Source organism: Rhipicephalus microplus, chromosome 3 (genome assembly GCF_043290135.1).
Source record: "Rhipicephalus microplus isolate Deutch F79 chromosome 3, USDA_Rmic, whole genome shotgun sequence".
NCBI lineage: Eukaryota > Metazoa > Arthropoda > Arachnida > Ixodida > Ixodidae > Rhipicephalus > Rhipicephalus microplus.
The window spans coordinates 39,060,979-39,082,708 of NC_134702.1; the positions used below are offsets into that span (position 1 = coordinate 39,060,979).

Consider the following 21,730-nt stretch of genomic DNA (forward strand, 5'->3'; position numbering starts at 1 on the left):
ACCTCTTTGCGTGCGTGGCTAACCTCTCTGTCCTTCCTCCTTGCTTCCTCCACATCCTCCCTTTGTGTGTGTGTAGCACACATGTTTCATCTACAGCAACGGTTCTATACGGTGACCACAACGGAAGATAATGCGAGGTCCTAAGGAACTTCGGCCTAAGAAAAAGAAAACGCCACGGCGGCCTCCTGTGAAGCGACGCCGCGGACCATTCACGAGAGCACATATACCTTTCGTGCGATAACCAACACACCGGTATATACGTCCCCGCTATCGTCACCAACCACGAAGGCTTTCCACGAAGGTCAAACAATTCGGGGAAAGCGACTATCGCGATAACCCTGATGTATACACCACAATACTGCATGGAGCACTTGGGATACCCGGAGGGGCCCTCAGGAATTATCTAGCGCGGGAACAATCACAGGTGAGCACACTGCAGGGTTCAGAATTAGTGAAGGCAAAATTTTATCGCAGCGCGACCCCCCCCCCCCCCCTAGTCATGTCCAAAAAGACAACCTGGTTCCTACAGGATGACAAAACAAAAAACAACAACGATGAAGTGACGACAATGGTCTGAATTTTGTTCCTGGTTATTAGTTCTCGGAATGTAATGCCAGATGGCCGTCACTGCATCTTTGTTGAAAACCTACGTGGTCATGTAATCCTGCTCTTTAAACAATCACGGGACAGATCCGCAGGTTCGACAGTAAAAATAAATGACAGGTGCCTTTCCCCCTTCTCCCCCCTCACACACCATCTGTGCGAACACCTATGGGACAATGTTTCACGAGTGATTCAAGGGCTCCGTGGACTCGCTCGCTGGATTTCGTGCCGACCGGTTGTGCCCCCGCGATCTCCGACGACAGCACAGCTCTGGCCGGCTGGCTCGCCCTCCGCCATCTCCTGACGCCGACAAAAGCTCTCGCTGAGTTGTGCCCCGTCCTCGGACTCCTGCGACCGTGTCCATCTTTCCCATCTTCTCCTTATGTGGTCTCTCTGTCCCTGTGCCTCTATCTCTATACTTTTAATTCCTTCCTATCCTTTTAATCCCTCCTTAGCCCCATCCCTCGAGAGCTACTGCTGAGGTGTCCTCCCCCTGTGAGACAGTTACGGGGCTCACTTTTTTTTCTTCTTTTCTCTGTTTTAAAAATCACCTCCCCCCCCCCCCCCCGGGCTCCATGGAAACAAGTTTCAACCGGCCTAATACGAAAGTGTATGATGTCGAAAGCCCGAAACAATATCATATATAGCGTACAGAAGATGACGAAAGCGGTGTCCTATCAAAGGAGGGTTGCACGAGAGGGTACGATCGGCGTCGTCGATTTACGCAGTTAGCTACGCGCTTAGCCTCGCGGGGGCAATCGCGTATCGGGCGCGTGGTCGTAATGTCAACAACGCGAGTTAAGGGCGACAACAATCGCTATGACGTGTACACCCGCATATTTCTGCACGCGCCATGGAGCTTGTCTATCGATACAATCCCTTTGGCACACTTTACGAACAGATCACTTTGCACCTTGCAGAGGTAATCTGTCCACGATACCTCTACATTTATCTAAGGGGCCCCTGAGCAATATGAAAAAAAAAATACAAAAGATGGGGGCGGGGGGGGGGGCGTTATTCTATACGGGTGTTTCCCGTCAGTTGCATTTTTTTTCTCTGATCATTGTAGCGAGGACAGCCGCAAAATAAGCCCCGTATAGTGTCTTCTCGTTATCACAATGGTCACAAAAAGGATTATCGCAGACCGATGACGGCGGAAATCACTATGGAATGTTGTCCTGGGAGGTCATCGCGTGTGAAGGTGACGACGGTGGTGCTCAATTTCTTTTAATCATCAGACTTGCACCGTTGAATAGAGACTGATGGTGCTTTAACGACTGTGAAGTCTGTTACTTTGTGTGCGCGTGCTCTTATCTCTCTCTCTTTTTTCTCCATCTTTAAAACTATACTTCATCTCTTTCCCCAGTGTAGGGCAGCATAGCGGTTCCACAAGACTGTTTAACATACATGACTTTCTTTTCGCTCCTGTTCCTTCCTTCCCTCTTTCCTTTTATCATTTTGGTACAACTCAGTACGCGAGCTGCTTGTTTATGTGATATTGTGAGAATGCATGCAAGCCCTCGAACGGTCTATATAGACACTTTCAAGGTCACAAGCGTTGTACCCCAAAAAAGTTCCAATCACTTCATTTACCAGCTCCTAACGTCGAAACTGAAAGCACGTTTTCGATTTTTTTTCAAGCGTAATGAAAGTCTCTCTTTCGTTTTTCACATAAAAGAAACATGCGTAAAATACAAAAAATATTTTAAAACATTTCTGTAGCTTAAAACATTTATTTGAATATTTTTGCCAAATAAGGGAAGGAAACCGTAGAAAACCAGCAGGCTATTTTCTAAAGCTCTTGTTGTCCACCAATGCTATTACAGCACATCCGGGGACAAACCCGGAATTCATCAAGGGGCTGTGTTTGTAAACCTTGAAAAGGTCTATATGGGGTACATCAGATGTCGATTGCCTCCTATCCTGCTTTACCTTGCACATAGACGCGCCCGTTCGGTCTTGTCTCGCATGCATGGCTGCGCTGCGCGATCGACTGCGCAAGGGCAGGTAACACGGGCTCGCCAAACACCGCGAAAGGCTCAACGCTTATAGCGTTGGTATTGTTCAAGTGTTTCAAGAAGGAATAGGAGGAGACGGTGCCTGTAGGAAAGGTGGCAAAGACGAGAAAGACACCACTCCCGCACTTTTCAAATCGTAGTGGCTTACACTCTAAAAAAAGAGCGAGTAAAAAGGGTGTCTTTTTGTCCCACAACAATAATCGTCATCTATGTTGCGTTCCATCCTTGCGCTATCGCCCCGGACTCAGTGCATTCCGGTCCCGATTGACATGTCCATTATCAAGGTTACATTGCATTCTCGATAGGAAAGTGGCCAGTGCTGAGTTTTCAAGAAAAAAAGCGCACGCAAGCCTGATGAAGATCATTGTTGTGGGACAAAAAGACACCCTTTTTACTCGATATTTTTTTAGAGTGTAGGGGACCATTAGGGTCTTATAGTCTGGTATTGTACGCACACCTGTGTGCGTGTAATTTGAACTGTGTGAACTAATGCGCTCTCTCTATCTCTCTTCATTTTAGCCCCTCACTCCACTCCCCACGAGCATAGGGTAACGGACTGCTCAGATGATCGAGTACGTACATCTCTCATCATTTCCTGCATTATTTATCGCTCCCTCTCAGGTGTTGCACATGCCGAAGAAGGACAGAGGAGAAAGGCAGGGAGGTTGATTAATCAGTTCAGGAGCACCGGCATATTACCCTACATTATAGTAAGGGATGGGGGGAGTGGGGAAGCTCAAGAATGAAGAGGGTGACAGCAAGCGCTAACACAACGTCAAAGTCAGTCACGTTACCGCTGTACATGACGTCACTCGTTAATCGCGATGAATACAGTTGGTGTGTACACCCTGTCTTGCGTGTCTGCGGTGGATGAAGAAGTGTCAACAATGACTTCATCACCCTCACCTGCGATGACTACCCAGGAACCATTTTCCAGAAAGGTCTACTTTGAGCGGCCAAATAACGCTGTATTGTGGGGACTCCGTGTTCACTTTGACCACCTTCGAATCTCGGACGTCTACTTATATCGAAGTACAAGAATGTTTCGTTTTGTTTCTGCATTCAGCTCTTAATTGAAATGAGGCAACGGCGTGGCAGGGAGCCGAACCCCACACCCCGATGGTGGAAGCCTACCAGTGCCCTAGATACCCTCCGAGCCTTGAGTTCGAGTGCGTGAAAGAAAAACAAATAATCTAGATAAAGGTACGAGTGTTTCACTCAAAGTGGTAATGACGCAATGTACCGCCCCAACTGTTTGCTTTAGCAGTCCAACTATCACCGTCCATCTGTTTGGAGGCACGTGACAAGGACGCATCCCGTGGTAGCAGATGATACGAGTTGGAGTCTTGGGAGATATTGGTCCGATATCGGCTCCTCCCGAGACGTTTGGCCCTTGAGATCAATCGGATGTAACTGCGTAGGAAGAGTGTTTGCCTCTTGGGAGGAAAAAACCCGCCGGCTACCATGTGGGCAGCGATGATGGTAGATAAAAGACAAGAGGCAGTGCCTCGGGTTTGTGCTGTACCGTATACGTGCTTACAAGTGTTATAAGCTTGCGATTGTCCACTTGCGTCAGCGATTTTTGTCAAAGGGAGTTATTTCACTAGTTTCAACAGGGTATAGCAGTTGGTTCACTCTGTAGTTTGCTTCACAGTGTATAGTTGAATTACTGGTAGCTAGTTCGAATATGCCGGTGGTTCACTACGAGTGAACCAACCACAGGTTAAAGGAAAATAGGGGCACCCTTGACCTTCGCCTTTGAGAGATGAAAGAGATGTCGATAGCTTGTCCCTAGTGCGTATTCCAGCCACTTGGTGCATACTTTCTATTGTTTGATGTTACCCGAGAAATTGTGGATCACTACAATGTAATCGATGAAATTGAAAGTGGCTCGTGTTAGTGAAGCTTTCACATATGGTTGCATTCTGTGTAATGGGTAGCACGTTTTAAACCACAAGCAATCATGGGCGTGAAATGTTTTCGAAATTGCTACGCACTCACGTAAATCTCAATAGAATACACGCAGTAACATGCGTGCCTTTTGTAATAGGTGGCAGGATTCAAATCACGAAGTCGGGAATATAATCACATGTTCTGACGCCCGATTGCAATGTACGCTTGTACCACGCAATAGTACAACAATATTACGTGTTGTTGATTGATTAATTGATTGATTGATATGTGGGGTTTAACGTCCCAATACCACCATGTGATTATGAGAGACGCCGTAGTGGAGGGCTCCGGAAATTTCGACCCCCTGGGGTTCCTTAACGTGAACCCAAATCTGAGCACATGGGCCTACAACATTTCCGCCTCCATCGAAAATGCAGCCGCCGCTGCCGGGACGATATTACGTGTTGTATTGTGAAGCCTGCATACCTGAGGACGCGTGTGTTTGTAATGCATTGAAGTTGTTACCACTGCCAAGCAGATCAAGTTCTTAGATGAGAAGTAGCGTATGGTTGAGCTCAGTCCGGTGTGCGTGGCCATCCTCACTGCGCATGCGCAACAGCTGGCCCAAGCACTGCCAGAAGGCGCCCACGTTATAGATCGTTCGGACCTGCGTGAGTGGCTGTGTAAGAGGCTCTGGACTCTCCCCCTCGCACTTTTTTTAGAAATGACGTGATGGCGTCGAGGAACAAGATTATGCAGACGGTGGTGGTGAAAAACTTTATTTGTTTGAAGGCCAAAAAGCAAAAAAAAAGGGGGGGGGGACCCTTAAGCTTCGCCTTTAAGAGTTGAACGCTATAGCCAAATCCGGCCCTATAGTGCACCCTTTAACCGCTAAGTGCTTACTTATTAATATGCCTTGTTACATACACACGCACGCACACAAGCACGCACACAGTAGACTGGACCAGCGCGCGCTGTTATCGCCGAATAGACTCGATTTCGTCGCGACACCTGTCGAACAAAATGCGTTAAAGGGGCCCTGCAACACATTTTCAAGTAGCCGTCGAATGAGTTCACTGTAAGAGCTTATTGCCTCACGAATTCAACGCCGCAAAAATTTTAAGATTCCATCCAGTGCGAATGGAGTTACAAATGTTTGTCGTATGCTGCAATTGCATTATCTCTTCTCTTGTCCCGACGAAAGCGCCGGTAGCTAAGCAGGCAGAGGTGGCAGGGCAAAGAAACTACCGCGCCTCGTGACCTCGAGCCTTTTTTTTTTTCTGGTGTTTAGAAAAAGTTTATTCTCTCATGGAAAGCCCTTGCTGCTGCCACGTCCCAAGGGATTCCGGCCGACAGCTAGGGGCAACGGGCCATGCCTGAGCAATTGACTGACCTTTTAATAAAGTTTTCTCTCTCTCTCTCTCTCTCTCTCTCTCTCTCTCTCTCTCTCATGGAACGCAACAAAGCTAAGGGACAAGCGTCTGTATAACAGGCACAATAACAAACAAAAGACAAAGCACAACATACATTACACATTTAAACAAAAGTGTCCAAGTCCGTAGGATGTCCATAGTCCATTGTACTAATAACTATACATACACTACATAAATGCACTAATAACAATATGGACAATGTACATGATGATATATGTACAGAATATACAAGACTTGGTGAAGATGTTAGAAAATATGTACAACAGGTATCCATATTCAGTTTGGGGCGAAGCTCTTTAAAGCGGCACCCGTTCGTCCCTCGTAATAGTGCGTAACATGTCTTACGCTTTGACCTGCAAGGTAGTGCCGGTGGGAGATTTTTCCTGTGCGTTGTTTAACAATAAAAAATTTGCTGCGTGCGCGTTAACTAAAAGCCGAATTCTCCTGTCTCTCATTTCCCATTAGCAGCCATTGGCATGTACATTGAGTACTATCTGCCAAGAAAGGGTTGCTACGTTATACTCGCTGGGCATAACTTCCTTGGTTTTAGAACGGTTTAGCGAGCGTTGGGCCGCAGTGCCATGAATATAATGAACTATATATAGTATATACCATGAACTCGAGGTGGTTAAAGGTGGGAAGTAGACACGAAGCGCAAGCCGTAAGAAAGTGTGCGTGTGCCATCTCTCGTTTAGTCCTTGGAATGTCCGCTGGATGGCGGTGCTTCTATATGGGGAACATATGATGAAAAGATGCGAGATGGTGGTACTTGGAGTGTTGAATAGATGGACGAACGGACACACAGACAACTGCATGGACGGATGCACGGATGGCTTCACGGACGGATGGACCCATGGACGGACGCAGGGGCGGATACATGGACGAACGCAGGTACGGACGCACAAATGGACGTGCGGATGCACGAAGAGACGCACGCACAGACGGGCGTATGGACGCACGGACGGTCACACAGACGGACGCATGGATGGACGGAAGCAAGAACGAATGGACGGACGGATGCTTCGCCCCACTCTCAATCATTCATTCCGTGGATATGCTGCCATTTTTTTTTCTCCATGCCGGGACGTTCACCAGCGTGTTTAGCAGCGCCACACTTCAGTCCTTACAGGCAACTACAGAAAAAAAAAAAAAACGACTGTCCTGCGTGGACATCCAGGCGACAACTGAATGTTGCAACGTTATGTGACAAGTGACCTCAATAAAAGGTCGCATCACCATATTCAAAACGGTTGATCGCTGAGAAGCTCACGATTGAGAGAGCCTTAATTATTGGAAAACGGTACATACAAGTATGCGTCTGACCGGCCTACCTTTGAGGGCCGCATTGCCTCTACTAGCACAACGCTACCTTTGTCACCTGGAAAGCCTTTATGTAGCCGTCATAGCAATGCAGCTGGTAGCCGCGGGAGACGACATTGTGCTCTCCCTTTGTAGAGTACCTAGTACACTTAATCGTTATCACTATTTCTAAACACAGATACTCTTTTCCTGATCGTGGAGCGGCTGTGCACAGAGCTGCTGTCTGTTCTGTCGGAGGAACTTTGTTTCTTGGTGAGGAGAAATTGTTTCGATACTGGTACTTGCCCCTTTGTGTTCGTCTGTGAGAGACGTGTGAAGCTTGTTTTAGGAGCGAAGCTGCTCAAGCCGTGGGTCGTGCGTCCGCGAGGTATGTAGTAGTAGTAGTCGTCGTCATAGTAGTAGGTGGCCACCTCTCGTTTGGTCCTTGGAATGTCCGCTGGCTGGCGGTGCTTCTATATGGGGAATATATGATGAAAAAATGGATCGAGCGAGATACCAGGCTAAGGTATCTTCATTTCATTTGCTTTCGTGTTCCCGCTTTTCTCGCTTCATGTGGGTCCCAGTCATGACAACGCCTGGTGCAACGTTCCTTAGAGGGTGTGATGCTGTGTATCGTGGTAAGGATACATGATCCATGCCAGCCTCTCCAAACGTGCGTGCATTTTGGAAGACATCCCACAGAAACAGAAAGAACAGTACGCAGAGCGACAAAACGACACAACACAGCTTGCATGCACGACCTGGCATGGCCATGTCATGAGCATGTCACATTACGTGCGCATGACGCGTTGAGGAGTCTGCATCGTGTGATATTCCGGCTTCGACTTGCTTCGATACCGAAGAAGGCAGGGAAGGAGTTTGGCTTTCGAGGCACGAGGGGAGTGGCAAAGGTTTCAAGCTCACCTCCTCGCATCGTACTTTTGTGGCTGCGGCGGCTGCATCTCCGATGGAGGCGGAAATGTTGTAGGTCCGTGTGCTCAGATTTGGGTGCACGTTAAAGAATCCCAGGTGGTCAAAATTTCCGGAGCCCTCCACTACGGCGTCTCTCGTAATCATATGGTGGTTTTGGGACGTTAAACTTCACATATCAATCAATCAATCAATCTTTGGCGGCTTGTAATGAACAGACGGGAAAAAATTCTTCTGGTACAAAGCTGTTGAGTAGGCCCGCAACAAAATTTAGTATTAAACTGGAATTTCTCACGTGACTGGGTCAAGCGACAACAAAACTAAATGAAGTCAGTCACAAACAAAACTAAATAAAAACAAAACTAAATGCATTCGCATTTTCTCACGATTCACTTCAGGGAGGCGGGGGCATTTTTTTATATAAAATATTATTTGTAACAAATTTAGGAAGCCCAAGACATAATCATATCGTGGTTAAAACATAAAAATTTATAGATATATTATTATTATTATTATTATTATTATTATTATTATTATTATTATTATTATTATTATTATTATTATTATTATTATTATTATTATTATTATTATTGTTGTTGTTGTTGTTGTTGTTAACGTTTGTCCTGTGTATCACAAGGCGGCACTACTTCGAGTCACTCTCGTATCTGTCCTGCACTGTTCCATACTGCTCTCTTCTATTCTGACTCGCTAGGAAGGGTTTGGGGATTACATCACCTGCAAGTTTTGTAGCAAAGTAAAAAGTTAAAAAATCTGGTTACTCAATTGAAGCGACAAACTTTTTCATTATTTACATGGCAAGCAACAATGCAATCTAATTATCGCAGCTCCCCATTCAATTAGGGCGTCGATTTATCGTTCTGCAGTTACGCTTGAAGAAGCGGCCAAGCGACGTGATTAGATGTGATTAGCTATAAGTCACCTCTTCCAGGAACAATGCGTATACCGCCCTGTTAACAATCGAGTGTTAATCGTGGAGCAAGTTAGTGTGATATCACAGTAATAAAACGCAGCTAAATTACGTGGCGCGTTCCTGTGATCTGCTGGAAATCGCTGACCTCAAGAGCTTCCCTTGTCGCCTGCATACACCAGCAAATATCCTTTCCTTTACAGTTGTTCTTGATTTGTTTTTTTTTTTTAAATTTCCGAAGCAAGTTATCTCTGCTGCGCTGGCTGTTCAGAATTATCCATAATCAGCATGTAGGAAACATCAGTGCTATACAGAATGAACAAACGAACGAACGAACGAACGAACGAACGAACGAATGAATGAATGAATGAATGAATGAATGAATGAATGCCCCCTTTTTACCTCATCCTGTCTAGGAGTCGTGTTGTTATCTCCATTCCCTGACGCAACAATAAAGTACGTTAGTTACCAAAAGCGCGGTATACGATTATGAGGTACGGCGTGGTAGTGCTCTTGCATTTAACCAGCATACCAGCCATCGGGGCTGGGAATCAAACCCGCGTCCTAAGCTTAGCAGCGCGACGCATTATCTCTTCATTTCCTATTCACACTTGCACTATCTGATATACTACACCATATCAAATCAAGTAGTACATTCGGATCGAATCCTTGGAGAACGTTTCAAACTGAGAAGAAAAAACTCACAGGGCATTTCATGCGTTTGCCTTAGGCCATGCATGAAGTAGTAGTGCAGGGAGTAGTACTTTTAAAAGTAGACACTGAAGACAAACGTTAACCCCGCAAGTTTCTCCAGCAAAGTAGGACACCTCAGCAGTGGTTCGCAAGGGAAGGGATAAGGAGGTACTTAAAGAGATAGAGAGAAAATCGAATATCGCGAGATGGTTAGAGAAGTCCGCGGAAGGGACACAGGTCGGCGATAACTTGTCCAAGAGAGGTCATTACGGAGGGGACGACCATCTTCCATGAAATCCAGTGAGAGTCCCCCCCCCCCTACTCACACGCAAACTAGTGTGTGTGTGTACCCAAGACGGAGGTACGAAGTTTACACTTACACAATTCGATGCCGCAATTCGCGGGTCAGCAGCCGAGTGCCTAAGCGACTACACCAATGTGTCAGGTTATTTTAACTTGTACCAGGCTCCCAGCGTGGCGGTCGAGTATACCACCACATAGCGATAGTTATAGCGCGAAAACAGAACGACGACGAAGAGACAAGAAGGAGACGAGAGCTAACTTCTAACCTCGTCTCCGTCTTGTCTCTGTGTCATCGTTCGTTTCTCGCGCTATAACTGTCGTCATGTCATACCAACTAGCCCAAACTGCCACACTTCCACCGCAGAGACTTGTAACTCATTAAAAAAAAAAAGAGCAATACAGGTGTCATGTCTGGCTAGGAATCGCGTTAACATAAGTAATATAGCGTAGTAGAAAATTACAATAACAAATGCACCACGCGATGCGAATTTCTAAACGCGTGGAGCACATAATGCCTCTCAGACGCGCACCGCGGGTGCCTCGCATTTTCGAAAAATGATGAATAATAAATAGCGTACAATGGGTATACTTCCGTACTTGGGGAAAATTCATAATTTTTTGCAAGTATATGCAAATATCATATGGTTGAGATGTACCAGCCATATGCTATATGTTATTATTATGAGAGCAGCAGTTGTGGAGCGGCTCCGGACATTTCAATCCCCTGTGGTACTTTAAACTGCACCTAAATATGAGCATAAGGGACTTCAACATTTTGCTTCCGTCGAAATGTGGATAACGAGATTCTTCCATCCCGCAGCTTTGGCGTCGGCAATTAATAACCATAACAACCCAACCGTGGTAGGGGACTCTTAATTTCGATAGGATAAAAAGGTGGGCTAGTTGGTAATTCCTGATTGTTCAGCGCTCCCAGTTCGCTGAAGAACAACTCTTAATTTCCGGTCGATGAGTATTCTGCTGTAACAATACAGAGGTTTTTATCTATGTATTTATTTTATTTCTAAATCGGTATGTTTCCCGTATTTTATTTCAAATGCACACGTAGTAGATGTTCATACGTTCTGCCTTCTGATCATCTCGGTACTTTGAAAATAAAGTAAAAAACAAACAAACTAATGAGCTCTTGATGACCTACGTGCTGCTGTATAAACATGAGAAATAAATTTATTTTAAGACAAAGGGATTCGGCAATAATTAATGTATTAATTAAGGTAATTAATTAACGTTACCCACACAGGTTAAAATGCCATCCGCGTACCATCGCCATGCAATCGCCATAATATCTGCATAGAACCGGAAATGTTTGCGGAAATCATGAACGTGCGGTCCCCTGTACATACCGTTTGCTGAGCTGCATGAATCGGAGGTCCAAGACACACTAAACTTGAGCGGTGCATCTACTGACTGATTCTACAGAGATTATTGCCTACATCCTCTCTCTCTCTCTCTCTCTCTCTCTCACACACACACACACACACACACACACACACACGCACACACACACACGCACACACACACACACGCACGCACGCACACACACACACACACACGTACACGCACACACACAAACGCACGCGCACGCAAATATTTTGTTTTCGTTGAAAACCACTTAACACATACAGCCACAAACCGAACTAAGTTTTTAGCACCTATATAGGACAATTACAGCGAGACAGGTGTATAAATAAGCATTCTGGTTGAGATGATCGGCTTGCTTCAATGGCCAATTATTTAGCCTTGGAAATGTTGACCAGAATACAGTATAGTACGCATGAATTACCGGCTACGAGACAACGTTGGATTGTAGTAGTGATGAATGATTACGATAGGCAAAGTGACAAGAGCTAGCAAGGAAGATCTTCATGTTCCCCGAAGTCGCTTGCTCTGAACATAACTTAGTTTTCTCGAACGTAAACTCTCGGAGTAATCTTCATGTTATGTTTTTTTTTCTTGCATACGCAGTTCATCGTCGAAACCTACAGTCTGTCCTGCAATATTTACACATTGCCGTTTACTCCACTTTTACGTTTATCATCGAATGCATTTCATTCACTGCCATACACTTGATATTCAATGCACTTTTGGCACGGTATAGTAAGGATTTCCGCTACGTTCGCGGTACATGTGTTCACATAGCTTCAATGCCGCCAATGGCTTGTCATGTGGATTCCGGAAAAAACCATGGAGGTCAGCCGGAACAAACCCTCTGCCCAACTGACTCATAATAGTCGTGCCGAATGATAAGCACGATTTCACTCACTCACTCAATCAATCAATCAATCAATCAATCAATCAATCAATCAATCAATCAATCAATCAATCAATCAATCAATCAATCAATCAATGCCTGTTCCTGCTTCGGCCCACGTGGAACGCAGTACGAAAAAGAAACGAATTCGTAAGTACGCATCATGCCGAAAGTGCGCAAATAATGAAACGTATTCAAATGAAGAAGGACGCGGAAACATTCACTCTGCACCGGAACATGCGCACGCTGCCCCCCCCCCCCCCCAAAAAAAAAAAAAGAAAATTACTCACATTTCGACGTCGCCGGCGCTTCGACTGCACCGTCTCGCAGCGGCGCCAGGATCGAACAGTTCCGTGCACTAGCGAGGTAATCCGAGAATTCGCGCGCGGGCAGCTGCAGGTATCCGCGGGCCCAATCGCACAACGTGGACGCCGCGACCCAAATGATCCACGCTGCACCAGCGATCATGAAAGCGTACAGCCGCTCTCTTCGATGGCGGGCAACGCCGGAGGAGGGCAAGCGGCGACGATCGGTTTCGAGACGCCGACGGCGCCGGCGATGGCCCTCGCTTAGCAGAGGGGAGGAGGGGTGTCGACGTTCCAAGAACCAGTGACGGAACGCGAAGAAGTAAGTGGCAGGAGCAGCCGATAACAGCGATAGCAGAAGAAACACGGTGTACGATACGGGGATGGAGGAAAGCACCCCGAGTGCATGCCGAGTGCGTAAGCTTGAAGTATACAATGCACACAAGTACGCTTGTGCACAGACTATACTATACTCTGCGATAGCAGAGTTCGATGACGTTGGGGGCGAGTTCGGTTAACCACAGTTTGCCGCGTAACCAACAGAAGGTGTGGAACAAAGCGCGCAATCGAGAGGATACGCAGCGCGATTGTTGCATCAACGCGTTATCTCGGGCGAAAAGTGCTCTTGCGATACGCGGCTGAAATATTTGCCCGCTAGCGAAAAACACGGCTAGTGGCGTCACGCGACGAAGGTGAAATTCGGCAGAGAACCGTCAACCGCAGTCTGCGTGGTGTTGATCTCGCTTTCACTACGATGACGGCACATCATTCATCCAGCGCGAAGCATATATGTAATGGGTTCTAATCGATTTATTTAATTATTTATTTACGTGTGAAGTTTAACGTCCCAAAACCACCATACGATTATGAGAGACGCCGTAGTGGAGGGCTCCGGAGGTTTCGCCCACCTGGGGTTCTTTAACGTGCACCCAAACGTGAGCCCACGGGCCTACAGCATTTCCGCCTCCATCGGAAATGCAGCCGCCGCAGCCGGGATTCGATCCCGTGACCTGCGGGTCAGCAGCCGAGTACCTTAGCCACTAGACCACCACGGCGGGGAAACAGGTTCCAAGAGGTGCCGAGATGTTTCATCCGGTTCCACTGATCACCCGTACGATTTCTGGTCCAGGGGTATCGTTGCGCAAGCATTCAGCGTTTATTACGCAAATTATACTTTTTACTATAGCATGTAAGAGATCGGCAGTGACGCCGGAGTCCTATAGACTCCACTACGGGGTCACGTGTCAGCAGCGTAGTACACAGTGTGCGAAGAATCTCTCCAGCACCGGGTTGTCGACCGGAGCACGCGAGCTTGATTCGAGTCTTCTTCGCCTTTGCAGACGCTGGCAAAATGCGCGCGCATCGCGCGACGGGTGTGTTGATACCACGGTGTAAGATATCTTCCACCGTGGTTGATACAAGGTGCGTAGTAGATAAGGAGGAGAGATTACGGACAAGGTGCATATAGGGCACAGATGCATACTGGCCTACCTTGCCAAGTTTTGCATGTATAAATAAAAAAAAAGAGGGGGAGAGCGGGAAAAGCTCGTATTTGGAAGAATAGAAACCCACCGTGGACAGCTAGGGTGCTTAAAAAATGGTAGTTTAACGTCAACGTCAAAAAATGTTCTTAATTTATTGATTTAAAAAATAGGGGAATATGGTCTGTTTATATATAGTACACGTAAGGAGGTCCCAACGTCGACGACTGTGCCGGGACCTCCAGTTATAGGTTACAGGCAGGTCAAGGTAACACAACAATGTGTAAAGCGACAACAGTACTCTTAAGAAGTATGAATAATACCAAAGAGGAGTACAGGTGAACAGTAAACTATATATACCGAAAAAAATACTCTAAAAACGACCAGTATTAGACGGTACGTCCAATGCGTGATGGGAAAATGAAATACAAATAAAACAGAGGAGCACCAGGATTCGTTTGGTGTGGAGGGTGTACATGTGGGTTGCATTTTGACTTTTGCTCTTGAGGGGGGCATAGGAGGAGGGGGGGTGGACGGTAGTGTATATTCCCTCGCTCTGCTCTGAAGCCACCCCCGGAAAAAAAAATTAAAGGAGCGAAAATGAAAAGCTTTGGTCATAAGAAAACAAAAAGAAAACGCCAGGTCTGCACGGAACAGGCAGCGCAAATAGCGGCCATTCTAGAGCCCTCAGTCGAGCCCAGGTCTTGGCGCAACTAATGGAGGGTTTCTTGCAGGCTACTCCCCTATACCATTCGTCGTTCGGCGGGGAAGCTATAGCTACATTCTTAAAAAAAAAAACAGAGTGACGTTCTCTCCATTTTGGGAGGAACGGCGATGTCCCCAATGTTCGTCTTTAAAGAGAGAAACGTTGCTCCCTCATCCACGGAGAAACACGTTCCTCCTTATGAAAATCAACATGGCTGACCCCTGTTAGCGAAGCGAGTAGGCTTAGCAAATGCATCGATTCTCGACTGATAAGGAGAACACGCCACTGAAAGTTACAAACAACGGTCCCGCTGAGCTTGATATCGAACAGAAGTGCACTTCGTTGCTGCCGTGGCTGATGATGAAGAATTACGACTGAGCCCTTTGTAACGGGTCGGAAGCTTCAAACGACCACTCGTTATGCGATGCACAATGTGTGACGCCTGGTTGTTATTTTACTCTTCTATACCACGCTATATTACACACGTTTACGCGATTCCCTGCCCGACATGGTGCCTGCGTGTATATGCACTCCTTGCGAGAGAATTTCAAGAACCGACATGGCTCTGCGGTGGAATTCTCGACTGTCACGCCGTGGACCTGTTTCAAATCTCGTCCAATCTCGTATATTTGCTTTATCGTTTCGTGCAACGGCGGCTACGGGCACCGGTGGCGGCGACAGCGGTCACGCCGCCGAATTCGGCTGTTGTTGCAGATTTTGGTATAAGAGAAGCAAAAACCACAGTGCGGCCGATCACGTTCATTTGTAATCAAAATAACGACTATATACTATCTGGTCTGAATGGGAGAAAAGTGCAGTTATTTCACGCTTTCCGTTTTACGTATACGTTATGTTTCTCGTAAATATTCAATTTCAATTCTTGGCCGAACCCTCTGAGTGGGCATGAGACATATTTAAGACGTCGTCACCAGCACCAGCACCACCACCACCACCACCACCACCACCACCACCACCACCACCACCACCACCACCACCACCATCATCATCATCATCATCATCATCATCATCATCATCATCAATCCCCCTCGTGTGTATGAGCTGATTTTCTAAAATGCCTATCTGGACGACTGCCACTACCGCGTAAAAACTTTGACAATACCTTCTCCGACTTCGGTAGTGACGCTACTGCTTTAAAGGCGGCCATTCCGTGTGTGCACCGCATACCTTCGAAAACTCAATAGGATGGTGAGAGAGTCGTCATTTCTTTTTTATTGCTTTCACCGCCCTTGTGTTCTTCAAATAAAACTTTCAAATGCGAGACAGCACCCGTCTGCGTCCCTTCCGTCTTGGCAGATCTCACGCTGTAACCAAAAGTGCATACGTACCGATTATTCCAACCTTCAATACTATTAGACAGTGAAGATAAGGAGCATAGATAGATATTGGTGATAGGCCCAAAGTTCATATTACCGATTCTTGGCCAATCCCCCTGAGTGGGTTTGAGCCACAGTTGAGGCATCATCATCATCATCATCATCATCATCATCATCATCATCGTCGTCGTCGTCGTCGTCATCATCGATCATGTGTCGCGTGGCTGCGAACAAGGTCCGCGCTCAGCCTTTCTCGCAGTCGCCTGATACGACTCTTATAGGTGACTCGATAATAAACGTTAGTTGGTTATAACGTGCACCTTTAACGAGGCACTATTCAAGTCGCCAGCTCTTGGAGCAACGTGTTTAGCCTTAAAAAAAAGAAGTACAAGCTTTGACCAGAACTAGCGCAAGAAAGACAACGTCGAAGCTACTTCTAAGATATTTAGATGATAAAACAGTTTAATTCCTAAAGCAACATACCACGCCCGCCGATCGCCCGCATTGTGTCTCGCCAGGTTACTGAGGAACAACCAACGCATCACTACAGTGTGAAAAAAGACATTGAACGATGGATATCCTTTACAGCGCGAGGTTTGAGGTGTCTCTCTGACCAGTCTTATCGGCGCAGAGTTAGCAACAACCCACTGCAGTCAACTGATTAGCGTTCCCAGCTTTGATGAAACAAAGCTCTCAGTTAACCCAATCTTATCATATATTACCTAGCAAATGCGCCCGCTAAGGTCTATCCGTGATGCGCTGAACAAAAGCGTGCTATCGACGTATACGCGGAATTTTCCAGGGCGCGCCACGTTTCGAAAGGTCTGACTTTTCTCGCTTTACTTTTTGTTTTTTCAGAGCAAACGCTGCGTGGTAGTTGATAGTTGGTATTAGGTTAACCGACCATTAACCTGTCACCGTGCTAAGTTAAGGAATGCAGAGAAAGATGTACACTTGGACGAGTTGGTAGTAATACAGGGCAAAACACATAAGCGTGCGCAGCGATAAACTCCGCCCCCCCCCCCCCCAACTTTCCTGTCACGGGAAGTTGGGGGGGGGGGGAGTTCATCACATCACCCCTGCTCATATTAAGTCAATGCATGCGACAGACATTGCGCATCTTCTTTATGAGTGATTATGGGAGGGCACGTAAGTCATGCCGTTCATGACATTAATATCATGATTGATTTTCATCCTATCGCCTGTCATTGATGTTCGTCAATATATAGTCGCATCACCCAAAACCAAATGTGGTACATTTCAAGCCATTAATGGCTTGACATGAAGCAGCGCGAGCGCACCATGACCATGGTATGTATGTCATGTCATTCATGATGTGCACGGTATGACTTTCATGTTACCATCCTTCATTCATGTTATTTGTACAGCAATGACTCGTCCTACTAATTTTGGTATATATATATATATATATATATATATATATATATATATATATATATATATATATATATATATATATATATATATATATATATATATATATATATTTAATTAAACTGCCACGAGACCACGTCGTAATTGATGCTGTACATGACATGCGTGTCAGGATTTGTACGTTAAGACCTGTCACTTATGTTCGTCATGCACTTCATGACAGATGTGTGGCGATTTTCATGATATGACCAGTCATTTATTTATCATAGATAGATAGATAGATAGATAGATAGATAGATAGATAGATAGATAGATAGATAGATAGATAGATAGATAGAAAGTCACAGAAGTTTGCTAAGGAATGTTTTGCTATTAAAATGGACATTTGCACGGTAACATGCACGGTCGGTGAAAAAGTATACTACGCTTGCGTCGGCGTAATGTAGAGATAGCATATACGGTAACTTCAGCGTAATGTAGTAGGTGTGTGCCGCATAAGATTGTATACAGATATGCAAATATCACGACATGCGCTTGGAAATTGGGTCACTCTAGCCATGACGGTCACGCGATAAAAAGAGAGACCTCGCTCACGCAATTGGCGCTCATTTGTTTGTGACGTACGTTGGGTGTCCGTGAACCGAGTTCGTGTACGTGCATGATATGAATGCAATAAAAGAGTTCGCTGATTCTGCAGGAATTTATTTGCCGTCCTAAGCGCAAATGACAGCACTCGCTCAGAGAGTGAGCCACGAACGACCATCCATACCACACGCACTTTGTGCAAACACTGCCACCGGTAAATTGAACAACATGCCGCCAGTTGAGCTTAACGTACCAGCAAGCTAGTTTTACATAGCCTCGGGACACAACTGATAGGGTTATATGATGGGGTCAGGAAGGGGCGAGCAACGTATAATTTGTGATTTTCGTTATATTATTGCCTGGGGAGTGTAAACTTGAAATCTTGAAAATTTCCATATATCTTGCGAATTCCCATCGCAAGGTATATCAGCGCGCTCGACTGTTACTGTCGGGTGCAGACCGTACGCACAGCCCGCGCACGCGCAAACGAAGTTTCTTTTAGATGCGGAGCATCTAATGTTGAATTCCAATGGCGGAGTCGGAGCAAGTTTTTCTGCTCCTTTCAGAGCAAGTGTGTTCCAATGACAGAGTGAGAGCGAGAGTCAAAAGTTCCAATGAGAGAGCCGGAGGGGATTCAGAGCGGGAGTCCCTCCGTGGAGCAGGAAAAACTGCTCCGCCGAAATCGGTGGAGTGGACCGGAACTCAGCGTGACGCATTTCCTTTAACACGTTTGCCTGCTTGGGGCGCGGCTGGCGCGGCGCGAGTTGTGTTGATAATGGCGGACGGCATGGACGGCTCGGCAAGGCGTGCGGCAATGCTTCTGCTACTCGATAGCGACAGCAGACATCGTGGACAACAGCTGTTGCACGCTTGGCGTGATATGAATTCCACACAGGTGAATAGCGCTGAACAAGCAAACGAACGATGTGGCGATGCTGGTAAACCACGTGGGAAACAGACAGCGGAAAAGACCACGCGCAAGGTATCCTGGGTAACGCGGCCGCTTCCACCTTGCTCCAGCAGGACGGGTTGTGTTCCGATGGCGGATTTAGAGGATTTGCTCTACGCCAGAGTCGAGTGCTCGCTCGCGAAGTCGGTCGGCTGCACCGACTCCGCCATTGGAATTCAACATAATACTCGAGGCTTGTAGTGCGGCGCCGTCCGCAAGCTTCCTCCTCCTTCTTCCACCATCTGTGCATCCCTTCCTCCTCTACACACCGCGTGCCGGCAGCTGACGCGCGCGCATGCGCCGTCGCGCTTCGAGAACATCGGCAGCTGACGCGCGCGCATGCGCCGTTGCGCTTCTTCCCCTTCTCGAACATTCGACAGCTGACAGTACATGCGCCGTCGCGCTGTATATATACTCAAGGTCGGTGCTCGCTCGCTCAGTTGCCGCTCGTCGGTTGGTTTGTACGGCGCGTCGACGTCCGAGGTCGCAATGATCGACGTCCCTTCGACCAGCGCCGGCCAAAGTGTTGGCGGAACCGCAACCAAGTCGTCGTCCGAAGACAAGGCAGCGCGGAGAAGAGCTCGCGACGCCGAACGTAAACGTCGGCGTCGAGCGGAAGATGCTCAACTTAGAGAACGTGAAGCCGCTGAGAGACGTCAGCGTCGAGCAGCAGCACCGGATTCGGCCGCTTTGAAACGTAAGCGTCGACAAGAGGACCCGGACTTTCGAAAACGGGAAGCCGAGTGCAAGCGTCGGCGACGAGAGGCCAATCCCGATGCTGCCCGCGAGCGCAAGCGCGCCGAGGTAGCGGCGTGGCGCGCCAAGCAGTATGCCACGCCCAACGCTCGCTTCAAGCGCGACTTCCTCGACCGAAGCTTCGGCCACACCTGCAAGGTGTGTGATCGTCTTTGGTTCGATAACAACTTAACTCGGATCGGCAACATTCAGAACAACTCCAAAGCGTTGTCGGTTCTTTGTGATACGTTTGAAAAGGGCACCGACTATGCCGACTACGTCGTGTGTGCTACGTGCAAGCAGTCGTTGATTGCCGGTCGAGTTCCCTCGGCTAGCGTGAGTTACGCTCCGCATCCTCCTCAGTGTTCCCCCGAGGGAAGCTGCGGGCAATTTTTTTAAGAGTGACACGGACGTGATGCTGCGCATATATAATTCAGGCCAAGAAAGCAAAATGGAGGAAGCGTGGAATCCTCGAAATCATGAGCACTCGAAGACGCAGGTTGGTATTATTATGATCTGAATTTTATAAGAGACCCATCTGACCTGCGTCCAATAATGAAATGAGCCATTCAAGGCGTAGCTATAGTAATCATATCGCGGTTTTGGTACGTAAAATTTCAGAAATTATGACATTAGTCCGCATACTTTCCTCGCCATGAAATTGTACTAAACTGTTTTATCACGTTCCACACACTCGTTCCAGCGTTACAGCGTGTAATCGAAATGGGTGCGTTGCTTCTTTCGTACATAACAGGTAAACGTCAAACAATGAATGAAAATTAGGGCGCATTGCAAAGATTACATCTATATCACTGCGTATCTGACAACGTGCGGGACCACACGTCGAACAATGCGACCGCCTTCTTTCTCCGTGGCGACAGCAGTAACGGTCACACGACGCGGTTATCACGGAACCGTGCCACAACAGTGTTAACAAACACGTTCTCATTAAAACGCCGGAGTTTATTTAAACGATTTGCACGAATGTGCGGCGTTATCACTCATTTGTGCCAACACTGAAGAGGGACGCTGAAGTAAAACAATGGGAAATTTCAGGTTAATCAATTTCACTCTGAAAAGTGTAATGCCATTAATTTTAGAATCCCGCTTTCATAACAGAGGAAGGAAATCAAGATGAAAGTTTTACTTTTAAATTTTCGCGCCGTAATACTCACGCGCGATGTCAGAGATATAAAGTGTATTTTTTTTTTTCATCTTTTGGGGATATTGACCCGGAGACATTTCCTGAAACTTGGCACGGTAAATCTGGCCCCCCTCGGTGTACTTAATTTTCACCGCTTAGGAGCGTTGTAGACACTGTAGGTGAATATAAAAATCACGGCCCACGCAAAGGATTGTGGGCTGCGGCGCTCATCTGCATCGACTTCCGGTTCGAGATGCCGTGCCGCGTGACGGGCATTCTTTCCATTGCCGTCGCTTTCTGCGTGTTACACTTAGCGCATGCGGAGGAATTTCCTTACAAATTGCTGCTTTATACGTTGGAGTGCTATGCAGCTTAGATGAATAAGAAATGCAGTCACTACAAGATAGTTATAACGGTACGAGTGGTCATTTCTTATTCAAGCAGCATGCACCTCCAGACACATGCATGTTTTTTTTTTTTTTGCTGCAAAGGGTGTTCTCGCCTACTAATATTTGTCTGCTCATCATAGCACCATGAAACATACATCCATTTTTTTCATGTTTCTTACTCGTAAAATTATTTATTTAAGTATCATCTTGGGCTCTATATAGTGAATTGCCACAGTAGACTGTGTCTTATTCTAAAGATCAATTGTTCTCGCAGTTAAGTGGCTTTTTTTTCCCTCAATCTCCCTTTACTTAAGATGTCGTCTCATCACACACTCGAA

The 21,730-nt window shown here is 46.7% G+C and overlaps 1 protein-coding gene across 4 annotated transcripts in view; it reads right to left on the reverse strand.

Moving 5' to 3' along the window:
• Positions 1 to 21,730, reverse strand: part of HPS4 (Hermansky-Pudlak syndrome 4 protein) — a 63,040-nt gene that overhangs the window by 29,863 nt on the left and 11,447 nt on the right. For 2 of the 4 annotated variants that reach the window (XR_012894231.1, XR_012894230.1), the window contains exon 1: positions 12,660 to 13,411. The exons of 1 other annotated variant lie outside the window; for it this stretch is intronic. Coding sequence is in view for 1 of the 3 variants with exons in the window: in XM_037427773.2 (XP_037283670.2) it covers positions 12,660 to 12,837 (178 nt within the window). In the remaining 2 variants the exon portion in view is untranslated. Of the gene's footprint in view, positions 1 to 12,659; positions 13,412 to 21,730 lie in introns of those variants that run through there. One more of the 4 variants, XM_037427773.2, reaches the window with a different exon arrangement.